At 47.8% G+C, this 25,560-nt stretch overlaps 1 protein-coding gene across 1 annotated transcript in view; it reads left to right on the forward strand.

Annotated features, from left to right (window-relative positions):
- Window positions 1-4,658: 4,658 nt before the first annotated feature.
- Window positions 4,659-25,560, forward strand: part of LOC140407437 (kinesin-like protein KIF28) — a 343,852-nt gene continuing 322,950 nt past the window's right edge. The window contains exons 1-2 of the mRNA XM_072494929.1: window positions 4,659-4,739; window positions 15,680-15,814. Of these exons, the coding sequence (XP_072351030.1) occupies window positions 4,659-4,739; window positions 15,680-15,814 (216 nt within the window). The remainder of the gene's footprint in view (window positions 4,740-15,679; window positions 15,815-25,560) is intronic.

Consider the following 25,560-nt stretch of genomic DNA (forward strand, 5'->3'; position numbering starts at 1 on the left):
GACAAAGGAGAGTATTTGCAGGCACGGAGATGGGTTGAAGTGTGTATACTTCAACGCAAGAAGCATCAGGAATAAGGTGGGTGAACTTAAGGCATGGATCGGTACTTGGGACTACGATGTGGTGGCCATCACGGAAACTTGGATAGAAGAGGGGCAGAAATGGTTGTTGGAGGTCCCTGGTTATAGATGCTTCAATAAGATTAGGGAGGGTGGTAAAAGAGGTGGGGGGTGGCATTATTAATTAGAGATAGTATAACAGCTGCAGAAAGGCAGTTCGAGGAGTATCACCCTATTGAGGTAGTATGGGTTGAAGTCAGAAATAGGAAAGGAGCAGTCACCTTGTTAGGAGTTTTCTATAGGCCCCCCAATAGTAACAGAGATGTGGAGGAACAGATTGGGAAACAGATTTTGGAAAGGTGCAGAAGTCATAGGGTAGTAGTCATGGGCGACTTTAACTTACCAAATATTGAGTGGAAACTCCTTAGATCAAATAGTTTGGATGGGGTGGTGTTTGTGCAGTGTGTCCAGGATGCTTTTCTAACACAGTATGTAGATTGTCCGACCAGAGGAGGGGCAATATTGGATTTAGTACTGGGTAATGAACCAGGGCAAGTGATAGATTTGTTAGTTGGGGAGCATTTCGGAGATAGTGACCACAATTCTGTGACTTTCACTTTAGTAATGGAGAGGGATAGGTACGTGCAACAGGGCAAGGTTGACAATTGGGGGAAGGGTAAATACGATGTTGTCAGACAAGAATTAAAGTGCATAAGTTGGGAACATAGGCTGGCAGGGAAGGACACAAGTGAAATGTGGAACTTGTTCAAGGAACAGGTGCTACGTGTCCTTGATATGTATGTCCCTGTCAGGCAGGGAAGAGATGGTCGAATGAGGGAACCATGGTTGACAAGAGAGGTTGGATGTCTTGTTAAGAGGAAAAAGGTGACTTATGTAAGGCTGAGGAAACAAGGTTCAGACAGGGCATTGGAGGGATACAAGATAGCCAGGAGGGAACTGAAGAAAGGGATTAGGAGAGCTAAGAGAGGGCATGAACAATCTTTGGCGGGTAGGATCAAGGAAAACCCCAAGGCCTTTTACACATATGTGAGAAATATGAGAATGACTAGAGCGAGGGTACGTCCGATCAAGGACAGTAGCGGGAGATTGTGTATTGAGTCTGAAGAGATAGGAGAGGTCTTGAATGAGTATTTTTCTTCTGTATTTACAAATGAGAGGGGCGATATTGATGGAGAGGATAGTGTGAAACAGATTGGTAAGCTCGAGGAAATACTTGTCAGGAAGGAAGATGTGTTGGGCATTTTGAAAAACCTGAGGATAGACAAGTCCCCCGGGCCTGACGGGATATATCCAAGGATTCTATGGGAAGCAAGAGATGAAATTGCAGAGCCGTTGGCAATGATCTTTTCGTCCTCACTGTCAACAGGGGTGGTACCAGGGGATTGGAGAGTGGCGAATGTCGTGCCCCTGTTCAAAAAAGGAACTAGGGATAACCCTGGGAATTACAGGCCAGTTAGTCTTACTTCAGTGGTAGGCAAAGTAATGGAAAGGGTACTGAAGGATAGGATTTCTGAGCATCTGGAAAGACACTGCTTGATTAGGGATAGTCAGCACGGATTTGTGAGGGGTAGGTCTTGCCTTACAAATCTTATTGAATTCTTTGAGGAGGTGACCAAGCATGTGGATGAAGGTAAAGCAGTGGATGTAGTGTACATGGATTTTAGTAAGGCATTTGATAAAGTTCCCCATGGTAGGCTTATGCAGAAAGTAAGGAGGCATGGGATAGTGGGAAATTTGGCCAGTTGGATAACGAACTGGCTAACCGATAGAAGTCAGAGAGTGGTGGTGGATGGCAAATATTCAGCCTGGATCCCAGTTACCAGTGGCGTACCGCAGGGATCAGTTCTGGGTCCTCTGCTGTTTGTGATTTTCATTAATGACATGGATGAGGGAGTTGAAGGGTGGGTCAGTAAATTTGCAGACGATACGAAGATTGGTGGAGTTGTGGATAGTAAGGAAGGCTGTTGTCGGCTACAAAGAGACATAGATAGGATGCAGAGCTGGGCTGAGAAGTGGCAGATGGAGTTTAACCCTGAAAAGTGTGAGGTTGTCCATTTTGGAAGGACAAATATGAATGCGGAATATAGGGTTAACGGTAGAGTTCTTGGCAATGTGGAGGAGCAGAGAGATCTTGGGGTCTATGTTCATACATCTTTGAAAGTTGCCACTCAAGTGGATAGAGCTGTGAAGAAGGCCTATGGTGTGCTCGCGTTCATTAACAGAGGGATTGAATTTAAGAGCCGTGAGGTGATGATGCAGCTGTACAAAACTTTGGTAAGGCCACATTTGGAGTACTGTGTACAGTTCTGGTCGCCTCATTTTAGGAAGGATGTGGAAGCTCTGGAAAAGGTGCAAAGAAGATTTACCAGGATGTTGCCTGGAATGGAGAGTAGGTCTTACGAGGAAAGGTTGAGGGTGCTAGGCCTTTTCTCATTAGAGCGGAGAAGGATGAGGGGCGACTTGATAGAGGTTTATAAGATGATCAGGGGAATAGATAGAGTAGACAGTCAGAGACTTTTTCCCCGGGTGGAACACACCATTACAAGGGGACATAAATTTAAGGTGAAAGGTGGAAGATATAGGAGGGATATCAGAGGTAGGTTCTTTACCCAGAGAGTAGTGGGGGCATGGAATGCACTGCCTGTGGAAGTAGTTGAGTCGGAAACATTAGGGACCTTCAAGCAGCTATTGGATAGGTACATGGATGACGGTAAAATGATATAGTGTAGATTTATTTGTTCTTAAGGGCAGCACGGTAGCATTGTGGATAGCGCAATTGCTTCACAGCTCCATGGTCCCAGGTTCGATTCCGGCTTGGGTCATTGTCTGTGCGGAGTCTGCACGTCCTCCCCGTGTCTGCGTGGGTTTCCTCCGGGTGCTCCGGTTTCCTCCCACAGTCCAAAGATGTGCGGGTTAGGTGAATTGGCCAATGATAAATTGCCCTTAATGTCCAAATTGCCCTTGGTGTTGGGTGGAGGTGTTGAGTTTGGGTATGGTGCTCTTTCCAAGAGCCGGTGCAGACTCAAAGGGCCGAATGGCCTCCTTCTGCACTGTAAATTCAATGATAATCTATGAGTAATCTAGGACAAAGGTTCGGCACAACATCGTGGGCCGAAGGGCCTGTTCTGTGCTGTATTTTCTATGTTCTATGTTCTATGTTCTATGTCATATGAACAAAGAACTTTGATATTATTAAAGGAGGATATATTGTGGCATTTGCCTTTATACCTCTTACCCTGATTATAATGTGCCTTATTAATGCTAGATTGGTCCAGATCACCTTGGAGCTCCAACTGCCAAAGCCAAGATTTGAACCAAAGCAGAGGACCAACCGAAAACAAAATCTACAAACCATTATGTCTGACAATCCAACCTTCTGCTCCCCATACTGCACCGTCCTCCAGCAATGGGGCTCAGCAAATCAATACTACTCAATCCAAACCGATCAACAAAGCCAAGAGACCCTCTATACTCTGCGAAAGCTACAACACTTATTGCTGGAGCAATAATTCTCCCTTATGCGGAGAATTGATATACCAATTCCTCTTCCCTCGCTGGACCGAAGACTGGACCTCGTGCCTCACCTTGATGACCATGCCAACTGATGATCATCTAAATTTCAACTTCTATACACACCACCTGGAAAATTTGGAAAAAGACCCTGGACGTAGAGATACGTTAGCCTTTTGCTGATCTAATAATGGCACCTTCACTTGCAATAAAGTGCAATTCCATGTTGGAGTAACTAAAGGAGAAACTTCTCACTAACATACTTGCCCTTACATCCCAGAGCGACCAGAAGGAACCCTTTTGCAAGGACTTATGAGTAAGGCCTTCCTGAAAGCCCATACTAGCCATTGTAACCTAACCACAGGAATGCCTATCTTTGCCCACAATCATCCCGTGAAGCAAAGGCACCTTACACAATTCCAGTGTGTAGCCTGTTCCAACCAGAATATTTACTGAAAGTACTCTCCCATTTGTCTGCACTGTTTGATCCAAGCATGGGAATTTAACATGGAAATAGAAATTCATTTTAACTACGGCCCGAGATCCTCCGACCCAATTATTTCAGATCCCCATGTACCTGACAACTATGAAGCCGATTCTAGGCTGGCAGAAAAGAAAATTCTGAAATTAACTTCTCATAAAATAGCACCTCTAATAGGATGTACCCCTGAATAAGTCCTCAAAATACTGACCATGGAAAAAGAAACAGGTCAGCAAACTCCATTCAATCCAATATGTGCACACTGGGCAGGAGGATATGCCAACTGCCTGCAAACCAGGCATAAATACCCAAATACCATGACACTAGCAGAGCTCCTACAGGCAGACACCTTCCGTATGACCTACCCAGATGATGGTAGATGGATGGTCTGCCCGGAAAGGATAGTGTCCCTTAGAGGACAAGAAGATGTCCATAAAGTAATAAGACAAGCTGATACCCAAAACTTCCAAGAAATATTTTCAGTCCTTTCAGAATGGGAATATGTCCTCTATGCCAAAAACGCCCGAGAAAAGAACAGATGAATTGATCAATTTAAGAAAAGATTCAAGGAATTCTCCCTCTGCCAAGGATGGGGACACAGCCAAAGCCCATGTCCCCAGCCTGTGAGCACACGGCAGCTGAATTTACACTGAAAATGGTCTGTGACGAAGTAAGTCACGAAAAAATACACCAAATGGAAATAGCCAAATTAACCATGTATGGTCATTCTCCATGTGAGTACCTACCAAACCTACCTGAACGACCCCAGGTCATCAACCCAGGCTTTTGCTGATTGGGTAAAAAACAAAGAAAACCTGCTACCAGGAACTGGCCAAATGGATTTCGAGCGCTGCAGAAAGCCGCACTGAGATAAGCAAGTAGTGATGTCCACCAGAGATAGGATAGACGGGACTTACCCCACCTAGGCACTAACTCTAACTGACCAGACCTGCCTTATCTTTCCAGATTGGCCAACCCGGCTATGTCTCCATATACTTGGAGGATACTCAGCCGATGGAGAAAGATCATGCTTATTACTCTTGTACAATCTACAATTTTAATTCTAATTAGCATTAGAAAACCTTAGGAATAGCTTGTCTTATAACAGGAAACTGTAACATTATTATTGAATGCATTAACCTTAGATTACTGTACCTTCAAAACAGAAATCGATTTCCTGAACAAAATACCCACAGTCCATATCTTGCTAAAAGAAAACTGCCCATAACACTAATCCCAGAATTACACTCAACATGAGGACAAATTACAAAGCAAAACTCCTCTTGGGATTCTGTTGTTATCTCCTCTTATTATGGACCCTCAAAAGATGGACTGAACCACCTGTTCAGAAATCAGAAGCATAAATCATGGGAAAAACACCCATGAAGGACTGCTGGCAGAATCAACCCTTTTCCAAACAGTTAGAAGGAAAAGAGGAACAAAGGTGGACATTCATTCAATATGAACCATGACCATAAAAAGCGAAACTCAAGGATATTCATCAAGAAAACTATCCGAAGAAAATATTAGCCACCAGACTTATTTCGTTCAAGACGAGGATGTGGCGGTATCCACCTATATTAAAGGCTGATCAGAACTGATTTTATATAAAATCATATATTCACTCTATTTTAAAAGCTGATCAGAGCTGATTTTATATCAAATCATGTATTTAACCGTATATTAAAAACTGATGACTGATGAAGTCCATTATCTATTGTAAACCATTACTTATCGCAATAATGTTTTTTAATATGTATTATCTTTGTAAGAGTCCAGATGCTGTGAACTCATTAAGGCTTGTGGCCTTGTCTGGAAATAAGCTCTGCCAACTAAGGGAGGATATCACTTGTAAGAGACCCTGCCAAGAAGGGACGCTGGTGATTTTCTAGAGATAGCTACCGGTGGTATCAACCTCGTATCTTTAGGAGCAGGTGCCCTGCTAGACCTCCCTGAAACTAAGGCCTTGCCAACCAAGAGAGAGACTGTTCTTTGTCTCGAAATAATTGTGGGGAGTTAACTTGTTTTTCAGAAGCCGGGGCTATGCTAAAACTCCCCTCCAACTCCCTAGCTCTCCCTGAGTGTAAAAATAATATAAATATTCAAGCAAAAGCCGCGAAAGTTAGAGTTTCGCTTGGAGAGCTGTTGAGGAGATTACTGGGTGTTTATTGGAGTAAGCTGCTATCTCAACTCGTAGAATTGATTGAGTATCGAATTCCGAGACTACTAGCCGTTGTAAGTATAAAATGTTTATGGCTTAATCAATTTTGTAGTTAAGGAGTTCACAGGCTAACTCATCACATATCCTGTATCTGCCAAACTGCCTCATTTATCAAATCACCTGTATTACCCTTTTTTCTTGAAATAAATTGCATATATATTTTACCATACAGATCCGTGTCTATTTTAATAAATAAGAGTGACATTTAACTAAGACTCATCATATTCTCACCCTTTGAGGCTATCTGGAGGGTCACTTGCCCATGCCCAAGCTCTCAAGAATTAGAAATATTTAGTTGAAGTTAAGGAAAAGATAGTCATCTAAGTCATAGTCTAACCTGTACACTGAAGGTAGTGAACGCAAGGCACATTGTGTATACTATAATCAGAACTCCCATATAGCGAGTCTTACTTTAGATATTCACAAGACCTTGTCTGGTAGCTTACAACCTCGACTAATCAGGAAGATCTTAGATAAATACTCCTCAACTGTCACACCTTGCCTTTGGGTCCTTAATCGCCCGCTAGAGAATCCTGCTCAGCTGACGGTCAGCAGCACCACCCAAAGCTGCAGACTGGCTGTCTGACCTATCGGAATTTCTCCAAATGGGGACAATCAAATTCGCCATCCGGGAGTCTAAAGAGGGCTTCTGCAAAATGTGAGAGCCATTCACCAATCTGTTCCAAGACCTGTTTAACAGCCCATAAGCCAGAGGGGAGGGGGGGGGGGGGTCCACAGAAGAGCAACAGACACAATTGGGGGAAAAATAAAAAGAGGAGGGTAGGAAGGGGGGGGGGGGGGTGGGGGGGAAGAGGGGGGAGAGAAAAGAGAAGCACAGAACCCAACCATACCGAACACAAAACTGTATACGTAGCACCAGGCCACCCCAACAGGTCCAGGTTGGAAGACCAAACGAACAAAGAAGGCACGCCAGATAACAAGAAGGGGAGGGGGATCGGGAGGGAAGTGGGGTGTCAGGAGCAGGGGACTTGGCCAAAACTGTGCACTTAATGAGAAATACAAATTCAAAAGGATGTATATAGTGAGTGGAACCGATGTATATAGTTTCTGTGTCTGTCCATGTTCATTTTCACTTTGTATAAAAAGAAAAACGCTCATAAAAATATATTTAAAAAAAAGAATTGTTAGGTTCAGAAGGAGGCTATTCAGTCCATTGGCTGCAATTCAGCGGTTGTTCACATTGGTGGGAACTTCTGGGGCTGGATTCTCTGATCCCACAGGATCCGTCTGGTTTAATGACCAGAAAGTCGGGGCCGCCCCCGCACCGATCCTCCGTTGGGTGGGGGGCTAGCAGCTGCACAGCGTAAAGCCCTGCTTTACCTGCGGATACGGCCGGAGAATGGCCGGGTCTGTGGCGATGCGTATGCATGCCAGCAGCCTGCCAAAAACTGCCCCCTGTGACCAGCCTCGCCACCCCCGGTCCACGCCCTCACCAGTCCCCCAGCCCGACGAAGGCCCCACTGCCAGCGGAACGGCCGCCCCCCCCCACCGACAGTCCACAGCCGCCATGTGAGATCCCCGAGCAGTGTGAGCACGTGTCCCATGCCGTCGGGGACTCCGCCCACCAGGGCGGAGCATCGGGGAGGAGGGGGCGGAGCATCATAAAAGCGGCACCGCCTCCGATTCCAGCGTAAACGGTGATTCTCCAGCAGATCGGCAAACACGATTTCGGCGATCTGAGAGTCCCGCCCCTGGTCCTGCCGACGATGCACCCCCACCACAGGTTTCCACGTTGACAATGGCGGGACCAGAAGATCCTGCCACCGGCCAAAGGCTTGACCGTCTCCGCCGCCAAGAAACACACTGGGTTGCGTGGAAAATCCTGCCCATTGTGTCCATGCCAGCTCTCTGGAAGAGCTACTCAGCAAGTCGCACTCCCCTACCTCTTCCCTGTAGCCCTGCAAATTGTTCTCTTTGGCTAGTTATCCAATTCCCCTTTGAAAAACCAATTGAATCTGCCTCCACCACACCCTCAGGAGGTGCAATCTGGATCGGAACCACTCACCACTTAACCAATTTTTTTCCTAATTTCACTGTATTTTCCTTTGCTAATCACCTTAAATCCATGTTGAATATCAAGCAAAGGAATGCTCTTTACTACACCAGCTTGGTGGCGCTGTTGCAACAGAAATCTCCATTGTCAGCATAAACTGAATTGGGTGAAGTTCTGGAAAGCTTCCTGGAAGTTATTCTGTGTGGGGCAGAGGAAAGTGATTTTACTTTGGATCACCCAGGCTCTGTCTGCAGGCCTCAACTTATATACGGCATTTACATCCTCCATGTCTGGATTATAATCAAATTCCAGTCACAGAACTGAAAGATTATTTCATTAATCTCCTTCATAATATTTGCAGTAACATGTACAAAATTAATTTGACACATGTTTGGTTGCAGGAAATGTACACAAATCTAATCTTGGTATAGTGTGCTGTTTGGTGACGAGCCAGAAACTATGATCTAACCGAGAGATGGGACATAAATAATAAGCCAGATGGAGCAATTGAACAGCACATTGAGACACAATTTCAACACATGTGGGTTTAAAAGAATTTTAGCTTTTAGACACAATTGACAACAGATGAATAACTGTAAAAATATTATACTTTGCAGCTCTTTAAGAAATTCATTTTGAATCCTTCACTTTCCAAGTTCAATATTTACAATTCTATGAGGAAAGCTATTGGTTCAAAATGTAAAATTCCTGGGGGGTGCGGTGGCGCAGTGGTTAGCACTGGGTTCGATCCCGGGTCGCTGTCCGTGTGGAGTTTGCACATTCTCCCCGTGTCTGAGTGGGTCTCACCCCCACAACCCAAAGATGTACAGGGTAGGTGGATTGGCCCCTTGATTGGAAATTATTTTTTAAATGTAATATTCCTTAGGCTGGATTCTCCATTCCGGGACACCCGGAATACATTCCCCAATAGGACGGAGAATTAGGCATCGGGGCAAAATCGGGATTGGCACTGGGTACCTACTTGAACGCAATGCTCCGACCCTCCCGCTGGTGGTGTGAATGAGTTCCATGCCGCATGCCGTCGGGAGCATTTAGAAAAATGCAAATGGTTCTCAGATGAGCTCGTGATGGTCTTGGCCCATGGATTCTGCTCCGCCATTCAATCATGGCATCTATTTAGCGGTCCCCACTGCCGGGAATCATGTGGGCGCGGTTCACTTGTGGTCTCTACCATCGTGGCCCTAGCCTGGTGGACCTCGCGGTGGGTGTAATAGGGCCGGCCCAACAGGGACCTCCTGCCTAAACAAACCACCTCTGCAGAGCCCCCGCCCCCTCACATACCCTGCCCTCCCCCCACAGAGACCACCCCCACCCAAAAAGGATCCCTGTCTGGAAGCCAGAGATCTGCCCTTACAGGGACAGTGGGAAGCATTATAACTGTACTGCTTACCTTTCAGCTCCGCATGTCCATTCCTCGAAGGAGAGCAGCTGTGCCTGTGTCTGGATCCCACAGATCCACTATCTACAAGCCATTCATAGCTTTGAGCGGTGATTTGTGATTGACTACCTTTGATCCATTCATATCCCTTTACGCTTCAGTTGCCTAAGTGATGAAACCCCAGCGGTTGTAAACACTGACCAAATCAAAGAGATGTAAGTGCACTAGGTGCATTCCAATCACTAAAGCATGTGACTTCACTGCACTTACCTCCCTTATCTTTAACTCCCTCAATATTGCATTGGAATGTTAGCCTGGATCTTGTATTTGTGGTTGGAGTTGGATATTAACCCACCTAGTTAGTTCTAATGGAATTTTAAAAGGCCATGGATGAAGAAATAGTTTTTATGCAACTGATTTACAAACTCTGCGCAACATATTGTAAGCAACTTGGAAAAGAAGATCTACATATTTTCCTATAAATTTAAGAAAATTTCTAATTTAGCGTGCAAAGTACATAGAGTAAAAACACAAATTTTCAAAAACATTGTGCAATATTTAAAGATGTCCTGGAGATTGATCCTGGGATAAAAATCATCGATCCATTTATAATAATTGCTCCCTTCATGTGCTGATGGAAATGAGATACTTTTACGCATTCTCCCTGGATATTGACCCACTTGTAATGAGGAAGAAATCTTGCCGTAACTGACTCGGACTGACAATCAGCATCGGATTGCCGTTCTGTGCCCAAATACTTACATCAGTTTTCTTCTGAGCCTATTTCACCTGACCATCCACCTAAGCCGAGGCTGCATCTAAACAGTGCAGCTGGCTGGGCCCTGGAGCCCAGTGTTGAAATCCAGTCAAATGAAGAAACTCCCCCCACCCCCACCTTTTTTACATCTTTAGATGCCGTGAACCAGGTAAGTCATGAATCCCATTGAAATCTAAAATTCCTTGAGGAGAAGCTAAGCGTCTAAGGTGAGTGAATAGGATTAGAGAGGTGTGGCGGGGGGGTCAGAAGTTGGGATCGGGAGGTGTCGTGGAGGTGGGGGGGGGGGGTTCAGTTCGGGTCAGGCCTGCCGGTGGGGGGTGGTCAGGTCTGGTCTGGAATGAGGGGGTTGTCCCATTGGGTCAGAGAGGTCGGGCCATGTTGCTGGGGGGGTTGGGGGTCGGGTCAGGTCAGGGTGCTCAGCTTGTGTTGGTTTGGGCCTGCTCAGGGGAGGGGGGTGTTGGTGGAGAGGAGTCCTGTGTGGGTGGCGGGAATCCAGGGGGTCTCAGGGGGGTGGGGAATACCATGTGGTGGTGGTTAGCCAGGGGTATGGGGTGAGTCCCATCGGGTGTTGTTCTGGGTCTTTACAATAATTACCCAGAAGTTAGAAGAAGTTTAAATTCTTCCAACTTTTTCTGAGTAACTATTAGTGTAACCCTGACTGAAGGTAGCAATTTAAATTCCTTTTTGGATAGTTCACAGTGCGGGGCAATTGCCCAGAAGAAGTTTGTGCTTCTGGGAATTGCCGTGCAAAGTATTACCGGGGCAATTCTGAGAGGGGTTCCCCAGCACATATTTAAGGTATCCCCCTCCCCCAATCTGATGATGGGGAGCTCGTAAGTTACAGCTCAGTTGTTTCTTATTGAGTTAGAGACGATTCTTTCCTAATTTGTTTTAAAATTTAGAGTACCCACTCTTTTTTTTCCCAATTAAGGGGCAATTTAGCATGGCTCTTTCCCATCGATGTCATGCCCAGTCCCCGAAAGAAAAGAGGCGGGGGGATAGTGAGGAAATCCCAGCAGCTGCCGCTGTCTCCCGAGCAGGGTGCTTCGAGGTCGGACGGGACCCGAGAGGGCCCGTTCCACCCAGTACAACTCAGCACCCCGGACTTGTTCAATTTCTGAGGGGAGGGGGTCAGCGATAACCCCCTGCTTCTTAGGTTCTTAGCGGGTTATGGTCTGGAAGACCCTCTGTCCCAACCGCTGTCTTTGGGCACCTCTGCCACGATCCCGGACCTTTTCCCGGAGTTATTTCTGGGGCCTTCGGTGACCAGGCGGCGGGGGCAGAGCAGGCATCTGCACCACCACCTCCCGCTGGCACAGGACCCCGGGAGGAGCCTGAGGAGATCCTGCCTGTCGATGATCATGGTGGTGGGATCAAGGCAGGTCCTGGGTTGGTTGGTGGGCCCGTGTCGCCCGCCGCACTATGGTGGAGGATTCGGGCCCGGAGGGTGACTGCCCGAAGGCTGTCAGCCGCCCAGTGTCGGGAGTGCAGGGTGCACGAGGCGCTCTGTAGCGGGGTGCGGGGCTCACTCGTGCCTGACACGATGTTGCCCCTCATCCCCTCTGGGGAACTCCCAGAATTTGGCACATCGTAATTGAAGGTTCTTTTGTTTTTCTGCCTCCGTAGATAGTTCAGGCAGTGTCCTATTTGCCCCACCCCTCCGCTCCACCAACACTCTGACTCCCTCCCTCCCCAAAATATATGGCCAACCCACCTAACCTGCTCATTTTAGGTTGCGGGAGTAAGACCCACGCAGACACAGGGAGAATGTGCAAACTCCACACAGACAATGACCTGGGGCCGGGATCGACCCCGGGTCCTTGCCGCCACGAGGCAGCAGTGATAATCACTGCGTCACCGAGCTGCCCCCCTGTCCCAATTGCGGTCCACATTAAAAATAAATGTCTAAATATATTCTCTTTGGTCTGTTTTAATAATTTTGCAAACAAGTTAGCATTTTTCATGGATGTAAATAATCCATATGTGTAGAAAATGTCTTTAAAAGGTTCCTACAAGTTCCAGTAATTACAAGGTGAGGATCCTTTGGGTTGACCACCTGAAATAAGGAGGTCAATTCAGTTGTCTGAGTGACACAGCTGGGAACATTTAATGTCAGTAAGATGTGAGGCCTCAGATCACCAGGTACCTGTGGAGAGGCACAGCTGGAGGAGAAAGTGACATTTATCAGGAACTTTCATATTTCACAACAGCCATGCGTCCATCATACTTTATAAGTCAGGGGGGGCCTTTCTATGTGACTGGCTAACTGTAACCAGTGGAGTGCCACAGAGATCACCTCAAACTCAACTATTAGTGACTTGGATGAAGGAAACTGAGTGTGTTGTAGCCAAATTTGCTAATGATACAAAAAAAAGGACATGTACAAACAGCCTGCAAAGCGATATAAGCGGGTTAAGTGAATGGGCAAAAAAATTGGTGATAGAGTAAAATGTGTAGTTTGTTCACTTTAGTAGGACGAATAGAAAAACAGACTATGACTTAAATAGATGGAGACAGCAGAATGTTGTGGTATGGGGGGATATTGATGTCCTTGTACATGAATCACTAAAGGTTAGCAAACAGGGACAGCAATTAATTAGGAAGGCAAATCGAGTGTTGGTCTTTATTGCAAGGGGCATGGAGTAAAAAGTCTTGCTACAACTGTACAGGGCATTGACGACACCCAGTGTACTGTGTTCAGCGTTAGTCTCCTTATTGAAAGAGGGATCAGAAACGGTTCAGAAAGGTTCACGGCTCATTCCTGGGTTGAAGTTGTTTTTTGAGGAAAGATTGAGCCGGTTGGGCCTACATTCTTTAGAGTTTAGCAGAATGAGAGGTGATCTTATTGAAAAATATAGGACTCGGGGGGGGGGGGCTTGGCAGGGAGGATGTTTTTCTCCTCATGAGGAACTCTGGAACTAGGGAACACAGTTTAAAAATAAGCGGCGAGATCCTCTGACCCTCCAGCCCTGTTTTCCGGCTCATCCCCGCCGGCAGCGGGATCCTCCGTTCTCGCAGGCGGCCAATGGGATTTCCCATTGTGGCCACCCCACGGGAAACACACAGGCAGGGGTGTGCTGCTGGTGAAGTGGAGGATCCCGCCGAACGGGAATCCCGCATTTTAGATTGAGGAGAATATTCTAATCCCAGAGGGCTGTTAATCTTTGGGAGTCTCTTCCGCAGCCAGTAATGGCAATTGGATCATTGAATATATCCAAGGCTGAGTTATTCAATTTTGGTCAACAAAGGAATCCGTAGTTTTGGACGGCAGGCAGGAAAGCAGAGTTCAGACGGCAATCAGATCAACTATGATCTTATTGAATGGTTGGGGACAGGCTCAAGGGGCTGAATGGCCTGCTCTTTCTCTTACTTTTACGATTTTGTGGCAGATGAATTAAATTCTGATAAACAGTATATATGAGTGAAGACATGGGGCGGGATTCTCTCACCCTGGGGCCGGGCCGGAGAACTGCCGGGACCGGCGTGCATCGCGCCACGCCGCCCCGACGCCCGTCCGCCGATTCTCCGGAGAGCGGAGAACCGGCACCATTCACGTTGGCGCGAATGGTGCCGGTCGGGGGCCGCTCTACGGGCCCCCCCCCCCCCCCCGGCGATTCTCAGTCCGGGATGGGCCGAGCGGCCACGCTAAAAAAGCCGAGTCCCGCCGGCGCCGTCCACACCTGCTCTTAGCCGCCGGAACTTTCAGCGTGGATGCATCTGGGGGTGGCCTGGTGGGGGGGAGAGGGGGGTCCGACCCGGGGGGGGCCTCCGCTGTGGCCTGGCCCGCGACCGGGGCCTACCGATAGGCGGGCCGGCCTCTCGGGCTGGGGGCCTCTTTTGTTCCGCGCCGGCCCCTGTAGCCCTACGCCATGTTGCGTCGGGACCGGTGCGGAGAAGGGAGGCACATCGCATGCGCGGCAATCACGCCGGTCCCACTGCGCATGTGCGTGTTGGCGGCGGTGCCACTGTGCGGACCCCACAGCGCCCATCTGACGCAGGGATCGGCATCTGGAGCGGCGTGGGTCGCTCCAGTGCCGTGCTGGTCTCCTGTAGGGGTCAGAATTTCTGCTCCTGAGGCCATGTTGACAGCGTCGGGAAACGCGACGGTGTTTACTGTCATGATATTCAGGTAAACATCATAGCACATACATACTGATTTACAGATCAACGGACCAATCAACACACACACAACACCACAGCCAATCACAGGAAAGAGCATACACAGTACAAAACAGGGAACACGACACTTCCTGAGGATTCCAGCAGGAGACAGCTCAGGGCACAGAGCTCATAGCAAGCCACTCAGACACACACCATGTGCTGAGTGCCACTACAAGATAGTATTAGGAATAGGTCCACAGATTCTAGGGTTATGATCGAACCTCAGTAACCAGTTTACCATTGTAAATAAATGTTAGCAATAAAACTGAGTTGTACCATTCGCAACCGTGTTGGTTCGTCTGTGTAGCAGAGTACCCAACACATCATTTACGACGGCATCAACACTGAGCCTCAGGATCAGAGAATCCCGCACGTGGTTTATGGAAAATTTAAAGATGCCTCTAGCACAGTGGGATAAGATTGTTTGCAAAGTAACTAATTGTGCACCACAAAGCTACAGGGTATGAAAACACTGGGGTCCCGGGTGTCCCGTCCATGGATTAGTTACATCTCACTGAAAGAGCCATTCTTGTATACAAGCCAACTGGCACCTTCTGGCTTCCAAACAAATACAGGAGGTATCGTCTTTAACATTGTCATTTTACAATAACTCAGTCATGAAGCTAATTGACCCCTCAGGATTATGAGCAACTATTAGATCCGGCAAGGCCAACAAAACATTGGATTTAGTACACCTATCAAAGTTAGATTTGCGCAAAGTTAGCACATTGCATTTTCTTTAACCTTAACCCGTATCTTCAGATAATATAATTCTCTTGTGGACATAGTTATTATTTCATTGGCAATAACCTAAACCATTGTTTTTGTCATAGAAGGAGAATAATAAATACCCGTGTGGCTGTCTAAAACAAGAGATGCGTCGCTACATTTGCTCATCTTGAACATCTTCATTTGCAAATCACATCATTGAAATTGATAATGCTTGTAGTATTTTTATATGCTTATTTTGCTCCATAATTATCATAGCTGCTACATAATTATCTGAAGTTTTCAATGCTATTTATATTCTATGCCAGGCAAGAAGGCACGACACTCAGTGGGAAGGCTACACTGTACTGCCCAGATTTAGGGGAGCCGATTCGCAGGAATCAACAGTGTTTGCTTTCTCATCAAAATCACGCTCCGTGGTGATGAGGATTGATGACAGTGGGGTAAGTAAAAGCCTGAAAGCAGTTCCTATCTGTTTCATGCCATGTAGAAAATCAGGCAGATAATTGACTAATAATTAAGTACAGCTGTAGTCGATTAGCATTTTTACGGTTGATTAACTTAAAATAAATGTTGCCCATTCTGTAAAATGCTACCTTTCAATCCCAATTTTGACACTAGTTTTGCTTTTTAGATGCAAAATACGCAATTTGCATCCTCTTTTGTGTTATATGCTTTCTGCAGGCTGGGAATGCAAATAAACCAATCCCCGGAGAGCCCATAATGTGAATCAGAAAACAACAGGATGACTGGAATTGTTAATGACTTCTTGCCCTAACTGGCTCTCGCACTCCTTCCTCTCTGGGACAAACCACCCTGTTTTATTTGTTTTATATATGCCCAAACCAGCAAATGCTCGTGAACGGCAGTCAAAATAAAGAAGTGAACATTTTAATAATGACACTGTGACAGAAATTGAATACCATCCTGTCACTAATTCTAAAACACGTATGGATTATTTTGCTCCCTCTGAATGGCAGGCAGGCCTCAGCACTGGGATGTTTCTGAACAGATTTCTTCTGTTCTTAGTCTTGACATAAGAGGCTTGGGTAAGCAATCCACGCGTGCCCTATCCATATTGGACGCTGAAGCACAATAGAGGCATTCCGTCTTTGTCTGTAAATAGTCAGTAATCTGGTTCAAAGTGGGCAGCCAGATGTCAAAGGCTCATGAAATGTTAATAAATGCAATGTTACTTTTGTGAAAGAAGAAAACAAACTTGCATTTAGATAGCGCCTTTCTTGACCTCATGCTACCCCCAAAGTGCTTGACAGTCAATGAAGTGTTGTTAATATAGAATGAGCTGTTGGGATTAACGTCTGTAAGACTGAAAACCTATCCACGTGTCAAAAGCCAATGCTTTATTTGTCTGTAAGATTTTGGCATGGAACAAAATTGGCAAACATGGCACTGACACAGTGGACCTCGCCATGGGCCAAGGAGGTAACTCTTTAAGGGAGTTTCCCCCTAAGTCCTTCGTGGGGCTACCCTCCCCCCCAACAATGCAAAACCAGCCCACCCCACCAGACCTACCCCCTCGAGAAACTCCAAAATAGAGAAACACCCCAGAGACCCCTTAGGACTATTCCATTAGCTTTCCCAATTACATGCTGTACCTGCATACTAGCCTTTTGTGATTCATGTATTAGGGCATCCGTATCCCTCTGCACCTCCGAGCTCTGCAATGCTGCCCATTTTGATGTTTCTTTTGATCATAAATTTCTTTTATATTTTTGCTGCCAAAACGGACAATTTCACATTATATTCTATTTGCCAGATCTTTGCCCATTCGCCTATCCTATTTCTATCTAATTGTAGTCTCCTCTTCAACTCCACAACTCCTCTTCCCAACTTATTTTTCTACCTATCTTTGTGTCATCAGCAAGTTTGGTAATCATCCCTACAACCCCTTCCTCCAAGTCCATGGAATCCATAGAATCCCTACAGTGTCGAAGGAGGCCATTTGGCCCATTGATTCTGCATCGACCATCTGAAAGAGCACTGCAGCTAGGCTCAATCCCATGCCATATCCCTGTAACCCCATGCATTGATCATGGCCAATCCACCTAACCAGCACGTCTTTGTACTGTGTGGGGGTAACTGGAGGAAACCTATGTGCCGATATGGGGAGAATGTGCAAACCCCACAGAGACAGTCAACCAAGGCCGGAATCGAACCAGGTTGCTGGTGTGGTGAGGCAGGATTGCTAACCACTGTGCCACCATGCCGCCCATATATATAAATTGTAAACAGTTGAGTAAACTGTAGCACACCTCGTGTTACATCTTGCCACTCTGAACTCTACTTCTTGTTTGCCAGCCAATCTTCTATCCATGCCAAGATGTTACTTCCTATTACATGAGCTTTTATTTTCCACAATAACATTTGATCTGTCACTTTATCAAATGACTTCTGGAAACCGAGGTACAGTGTATCCACTAGTTTCCCTTTATCCACCGCATTTGTTACTTCCTCAAAAAACTCCAATAAGTTGGTAAACCATGATTTCCCTTTCACCAAACCATGCTGACTCTGCCTCATTACTTTGAGCTTATCCAAGTGCCCTGCTATAACTGCTTTAGTAATAGCTTCTAATATTTTCCCTATGACAATGTTAAGCCAACTAGCCTGTAGTTTCCCGTTTTCTGTCTCCCCATTTTTTTGAATACATTTGCTATCCTCCAAATTAATGGGACCTTCCCTGAATCAATGGAGTTTTGGAAAATTAAAACCCATGCTCTCACTAGTCACTTCACCCTACGATGAAGTCCATTAAGACCTGGGCTCTTGTCAGTCTGCAGCTCCAACAATTTACTCAGTACCACCTCTCTGGTGACCGTAGTTTTCCTGAGTTCCTCTCTCCCTTCCATTTCCTGGTCTGCAGTTGCTTCTCGGATGTTAATGGAATTCTCTATGGTGAAGACTGGTGCAAAATATCTGTTCAATTCATTAGCCATCTCCTTATTTTCCATTATCAATTCTCCATTCTCACTTTCTATATGACCAACGCTCACTTTGTTAATCCTTTTCTTTTCAAAATATTAGTAAAAACTCTTACTATTTGGTTTAATATCTCTGCCTAGCTTTCTCTCGTACTCCTCGTTAATTTTTTAGTCATCCTTTGTTGTTCCTTATATTTTATTCAATTTTCTGACCTGCCACCTGTTTTTGCACAATAATATGCATTTTCTTTAAATTTTATACTATCTTTGATCTTTCCAGTTAACCATGGATGGTGGGCCCACCTATTGGACTTTTTCTTACTCGTTGGAATGTATTTATTCTGTGTATTAAAAGACTAATTTAAAGTTCTCTGACAAGAAAGACTCTAGGTGGAATTCGCCGTGGGCCGGTTCTGAAATTGAGAAAGGCGATTGGGTGGAGAATTGGTCATGATGCCAAATTCGTAGTGGGCGCTGGGCGGTGCTAAATTGCAATGTTCTGGCACCTCGGCTATGGCATCAATGCATTCTACGCCGCACGTGCAGTAAATTCCATTTGCATATCATTAGCGGCCTGACCCGATATTATTCAGGGCCTGCGCGGTGCTCCGCCTCCGCCGGGGGGAATTACTGACGGAGAGTTTCACTTCAGGTATTAAAAATTGGGAAACAGGCGCCATGGCTGGCGAGGAAGAGAAAGGAGGTGGGACATGCAGAGGGTGCCAGTCCTGCCACTGGAAGGGTTGGTGGTGTGGTGGGGGGTGCCTCCGTCAAGCCCAGTGAGGCAGCGGGGATGACCAGGGGATGGGCCGTGGGGTTGATGTGAACTCCCATGGGACCGGGGTGTCTCCAGATATTGCTGTGTCCTGTAAGGCAGCTATCTCGCTGCACACTCTACTGACTGCCCACTGTTGTCCCTGGTCGTGCAGAGAGACACCGGCTATACGGTTGTCCCCTCCCCACCACCTCTGAACCGCACGCCCCACCCCAACCGGCCGCTGCCCCCCTGCGGGGCAGCATACGGCCCACTCAAGGGTAACGCACAGTAGCTCCTGCAAGAGGGTGACGGACGGAGCCGCGGAGCGTACCACTGGCATGGGTAGCGTCAGCCACTGGTCTCCCTGGCAACAGGGATGGGCGCCAAAGACAGAGGCACCCAGGATGCCGGGAACTGATGGGGCCAGGAGTGCGGTAGGCAAAGTGCCCTGCACCCATGCCACATTAACTGGCGTCTACCTTTCTGGCCTTATGGGCCCTAACCCTACACCTAGGTGATCCCAAGGTGGTACATCAGGAGTGGAGGCGGCCTGATGCGATTCCCGCCCTCTGATCTGGGTCCCTTTTGGTGGCCATCTTCCGGGGCGACCAGGCCTGGATGGGCTCAGATGCTGCTCGGGTATCCCAGGTGCTGTGGCGCCACCCTGTTCTGCCTGCTGCCCACCAGATGCACCAGGGACAGAGGTGGAGGAGTCCAAGGTGCTGTGTTATGCTGGCACCTCCCCTGCGGGAGTCACTGGCACAGGCCCCATCAACTTTTCCTCCCTTGGGTGCCTGATGGCCCCTGGGCTACTCCATGGGTCGGGGATGCGAGCAGAGCCTGAGTCTCCCCCACCACCTGACACGACCAGTCCTGGAGGCCCACGCCTGTCCGGACCAGGATCTCGATTCTCACGGCCATTGGGCACAGGGTGGACTATCTCCCTCTAGGACTGTGCCACATCACGTTGCGACTGTGCCACCACATTCTGGGTCTGTGCCAGATCAGCCAGTGACTGTGCCAACTCCCTCTGGGTCTGCACTATGCCAGACAGCGCCCGGGCAATGCTGCCAAAGTACTCAGCCATGGCCCGCTGTGACTGGGCCATGCTCAGGAGCACTACTGCAATGTCCAGGTGGCCCTGGCAGTCCTTGCCTGGGCCTTGGCCACCACCTGGACAGAGTGCCCCAGGCCTTGGACATCTTGGCCCAAGGCTAAAACCTTCGCCCCAAGGCCGCCACCGCAGATGACACCCGTGCGGTATTGGCCTTAGTGGCACGTCTGGTTAGCACCATCTCTTGTTCCTGCATGAGGTTGGATTTCCCCAACTGCACCTGCAGCTGCTGGAAGTTCCCCGACAATCCTTCATGTAGTCTCTGGCTCTGAGACTGCATCTCCACTATCAATAGGAACCACCCTTTCCAGAAGCCCAAGACACATCCGAACAGCAGCCAGTCCCCGGGGTCGTACTGTCCACCCCCTCGGGGGTTCCTACCTCCACCTGATGTACCGCTGCATGTTTGTAGTATGCACCAGATAGTGCCCCAGGAGCTTCCTCATTAAATTGTCCAACTGAGGTGAGTGTCTCTGGGTTGGTGGAGGGTGTTGGGGACAGCTGTCACTGGGAGTCAGTGTTGTCCCCGGACTGGTGCTCCGGGGTGTCTCCGGCTGCGGGTCCAGGGCTCCCGTTCGTGCCCTTGTCCTCCTCCTCATTGCTCCTCTCCTTCTTGGGTTACGGTTGTGGTTGAGGTCAGGGTCGGGGGACATCTACTTCATCGCCAGCTGACCCTGCAAGACACAAGACAAGGTGCATGATTAAACCACGGGTTGGGGTGGTGGTAGACGGTGCAGTGTGGGGGTGTGTGTGGTTGGTGGTGGGGGAAGTGTGGGGGGGGGGGGTTGGGGTGGTGGGGATGGTGTGGGTGTGGGGAGGGTGGGGGGATGGTTGTGGATATGGGGGTGGTGTGAAGTAAAAAAGCTCACCATTATTCTTAGAATTCCCCCATACCAAAAAAGGGTCAAGATATTCTAAATGGTGAACAGGGATTCTCACTCTCTGACTCCTGTGCAGACTTAGGTGGGTGCTATTCAGGTCAAGCTAGTGTTTCAAGTTATCCCCCAGCATAACCCATATCTTCATAGAAGATTTCATCTACTTACCACTTAGTTGCATCGATCCTGGGTCCCGTGTTGCTAAGTAAGTAAAGTAGACTTTGTAATAACCACTGTTTCAGGTTAAAACTTTAAGTTATTTTATTATTATTTTTTCTTTTAAAAGATAAAATCACTGTCTTTATAGAAAAGTAGAACGATCTTACTTCTGGAAGCAAGGGCAGCACGGTAGCATTGTGGATAGCACAATTGCTTCACAGCTCCAGGGTTCCAGGTTCAATTCCGGCTTGGGTCACTGTCTGTGCGGAGTCTGCACATCCTCCCCTTGTGTGCGTGGGTTTCCTCCGGGTGCTCCGGTTTCCTCCCATAGTCCAAAGATGTGCGGGTTAGGTGGATTGGCCATGATAAATTGCCCTTAGTGTCCAAAATTGCCCTTAGTGTTGGGCGGGGTTACTGGGTTATGGGGATAGGGTGGAGGTGTTGACCTTGGGTAGGATGCTCTTTCCAAGAGCCGGTGCAGACTCGATGGGCCGAATGGCCTCCTTCTGCACTGTAAATTCTATGATAATCTATGGATTCTCCTGGTCGGTTGAATAGACCTTCAGGTCTACCTTTACAATCTCTCTTCTTTATCTTTTGGTTTTCTCCTGATGAATTCGCTGTTCTGCTCGGTTTTCGTGTTCAGCCCTTCCCATGACCGAGATCACTCTGCGAGCTGAGAGTGAGAGCCTGGCTAAGAGCGATTCAGGGTATATATATCACCCTTCTAACAGCCTTGCTGATTGCATGACGTTATTTTAAAGTATTGTCTTTTGCTCCTTAACGCAATACCTTTTTTGTCCATTTGATTCTACATCCAGTTTCCGTAATATCTAACATGATAATGCTTTAATGTTAAGCTTGACCTTAGTTTGTCAGACCACTGGCAGGGAGGCTGCCTGCTAATTATTCTGTGGCATTCCAGCCTTTCAATCCCTTATCATTTTTAAGCATTGTATTTTCTTGTATTCCTAAATGTTTCAAGTTATATTCTTCCCATTTTACAATTTTACAAGAAGGTGTTGACTGCTTTTTGAAAAGAATTGTCCTATATTAAAATCAACTGTTCTCTCCAGATTTTCAATTTTAGCTGGAGTCATTAAGCTTTTATCGTTCACAAATAAATTTTATTTCAAGTAATTCAAGCCTAAGATTCTGGCAATTCCAATCAATTGCTTGCTAAACTAATTAACTTCTATTAAAGGGTAGAAAACTCATTCCCTTTATATAACTTAAAACTTAACTTTTATAAATATTTCTCCGACTTGAACTAAAGGTATCAGGTTACAGCATGAGCTGCTTCGTTATCTCAAAGCCTGTGTGATAATGGCTGTCTGCATTCGAAAGAACGTTTGTCTGCAGTTAACCCTTCGAGGGCCTTCTGCTATGTCATTTTTTAGTATTTCATTTCATTACATTTACGTTTATAGGACCTTTTCTATTACTTTGCTTTTTCTCATGTTCCTTGGGTTTTATCATCAGACCTTCATGTTTCAAATGACACCTTTCACATTTTATTTTACAGGTGACACACGTGCCATGGGGAAAGGAACTGCAACTCAGCGGGGTCTCACTTGCTTGCCCAATGCCGGCCTCCACCTCGGCAACTGCCCGGCCCACCGATCAGGTCCATGGCTCGCTGCTCTACTGTGGTGAGGAGCCGTAGGTCCAGCGGTCCCCCTCCTGTTTCAACCCACTCCCGGCAGTTAAGTGCCACCTTCTCCTGGGGGTGGGGAGACAGAAAATGCAAAGTGTTAGATGCATGCAGCACAGGGGGTGAGTAGCTGGTGGCCTTAGTGGCTAGGGCACCCGGCCATGGCAGCCGGTATGGGTGCTGGCAGGTGGTGCAGGGTAGGGGGTTCGGTCGCCCCCCTGGGTGTGGGTGGGGTCACGGGTATGTGGGATGGGGGTTTGTGCCAGGGGCACAGTGCTGCCTACTCAACTTGACCGCCTTGAGGACGTTGTGCAATTTCTGTGGCACTGGCGGTATTGCACACGGCGCTCCCGCCCTCTCACCTGTGCCCAAGCCCGGTGCACGGCAGTGGGTGGTTACCGCCTCTCCACCCCGGGGTACCGGGTGGCCTACCTCTCCTCCAGTGAGTAAGGTCTCCAGCTCGGTGTCGGTGAACTGCACTACTGCTCTCCTCGCTGCCATCTTGTTGACTGGGATGAGCGTGTGTGGGGAGTGGAGTGCTTTATGCGGCTGCAGCTTGTCAGTCTCTTCAATGTGTCAATCCCGAATCCGGTGAATCAGGCACCGTTTTTGTCATTGGAATCAGTCGTTTTCCATGTGGCGCCGGTGCTAGCCCCACAGCGGTCGATGGATTGATCTGGGAACGGAGCCAATTTTGCTGTTGGAGAACACCCCCGATTCAATCCCGGTGTCAGCACTTCGTTTCTGAAACACTGCCATTTTACTTGCTGATTCACCTTGCTTTAGTTTATATTTTTTCTAATAATAAACTCAAAGGCCTTTTTAGCCATTCCATAGTCATCAATTCCAAGGCTGAACCAGACTGTTCACCACCTTGATGTTATGTTTGACACTAAGATTAGCTTCCAACAGGGGCGGCATGTGGCGCCGTGGTCAGCACTGGAACTAAGGCGTTGAGGACCCGTGTTCGAATCCCGGCCCGAAACTCCGTGTGGAGTTTGCACATTCTCCCCGTGTTTGCGTGGGTTTCACCCCCCACAACCCAAAGACGTGCTGGTTAGGTGGATTGGCCACGCTAAATTGCCCCTTAATTGGGTATTCTAAATTTATTTTTAAAAAGATTAGCTTCCAACCATATATGTGTGGCATCGCCAAGACACCTCCTTCCATCTCCGTAACTTTTCCTGACTCCTCCATGCCTAAACTCATCTGCTGCTGATACCCTCATTCAGGCCTTTGCTATCGCTGGACTTGACTATTCCAGCACACTTCTGGCCTTCCTCCCGCATTCCCGTCTCCACAGACAGGTCATCCAAAGGTCTGCCCCCCCCCATGTCCTTACATACGCTAACTGACACTCACCCTCATCACCCCTCACTGAAGGACAGTAGGGCCCGGTTAAACCATGATTTGGTTTAAAATTCTCATCTTTTGATGTCCCACCAGGGCCTCGCCCCTTCCTATCTCTGTTACCTCCTCTGTTACCTCCTCCAGCCCCGCAACCCTCAGATCTGCATTCCTTTAATAACCCTATTAATGGTGGCTGGGCCTTCAGCTGCTTCGACCCATCTTCATGGAAATGCATTTTAAACTACTTTCAGTCATTACCACCTGGACAGGTTACTATGTGTTAGTCCCATGACTTGCAGGCACTCTGCAAGCAGCAATAATTGAGGCCAGACATGTGCCTATCAGTCTTCCAGTGAATACTATCTTTCTTATTATCTTCAAATAAAGAACCTACAATATTGTTTCATGAATCCTTGTATATGATTGGTGCATTTATGCCACAGAGAAGAACACAACATGGTGGCGGCGGGGAAGTATGGTTTTTGAAGATTTGCCGAGCAGAATACAATCTCTCCAAATCCTTGGTGTCAAAGTGAAACATTCACCAAGCCTCACTGTGCAGACGTGATTCTGCAGCTCTGTAGGAATTTTGCACCTAAAACACTGCACCTATGTTCTGGAATTGCACCTAGCTCCAGCCAGTAAACATTGGGTCCCAGTAAGTTTGTTCAAATCTGGAAGAGCTTAATTACTTAAAGTCTAACTGCTGCAAAGCTTAAGCAGGAACTGAAGTGAAACAGCAGACTTCAGGGGTTGGATTCTCCGGTTCGCCGGAGAACCCCCGTTTATGGCCAAATCCAAAGCGGTGTACTCTAGAGTATGCCATGCGCTGTATCGACGACCTCAGGACTTTGCCTGAGGCCCGCTCCCCGATGCTCCGCCCCTGACTGGCCGAGTTCCCGGCGGCGTCAGTCGGGTGTGGTCTCATCCGCCGGGAACTCGGCATGGCGGCTGCGGACTCAGACCAGCGCTGCCACAGTCAGGGGAGGACCGATCCACGGGCAGGGGGGACTCTGTCGGGGGCTGGGAGCACTGTGGGGGGGTCGTCCGGGGTGCGCGAGCCGGCCAGAGGGGGGCACTATTTTGCAGGCCGGGTCCACGAGCGGCCGGCGCCATGTTGCACGCGCGGCTGCTGCAGGCCGCTGCCATGCGCATGCGCGGCCACAGACCCGGAAATTCTCCAGGCCATATCGGCAGCTAGAGCTGGGTGCTCTACACTGCCTTGCTGCTAGCTCCCAGCCAAACAGAGGATCGGTGGCCGTTTTACTCCATTTTTTCTGTTGTAAAATGCCACCGTTCCCATGCCAGCGTGGGGACATAGCCTCAAAATCGGAG

This window comes from Scyliorhinus torazame, chromosome 2, assembly GCF_047496885.1.
Source record: "Scyliorhinus torazame isolate Kashiwa2021f chromosome 2, sScyTor2.1, whole genome shotgun sequence".
Taxonomy (NCBI): Eukaryota; Metazoa; Chordata; class Chondrichthyes; order Carcharhiniformes; family Scyliorhinidae; genus Scyliorhinus; species Scyliorhinus torazame.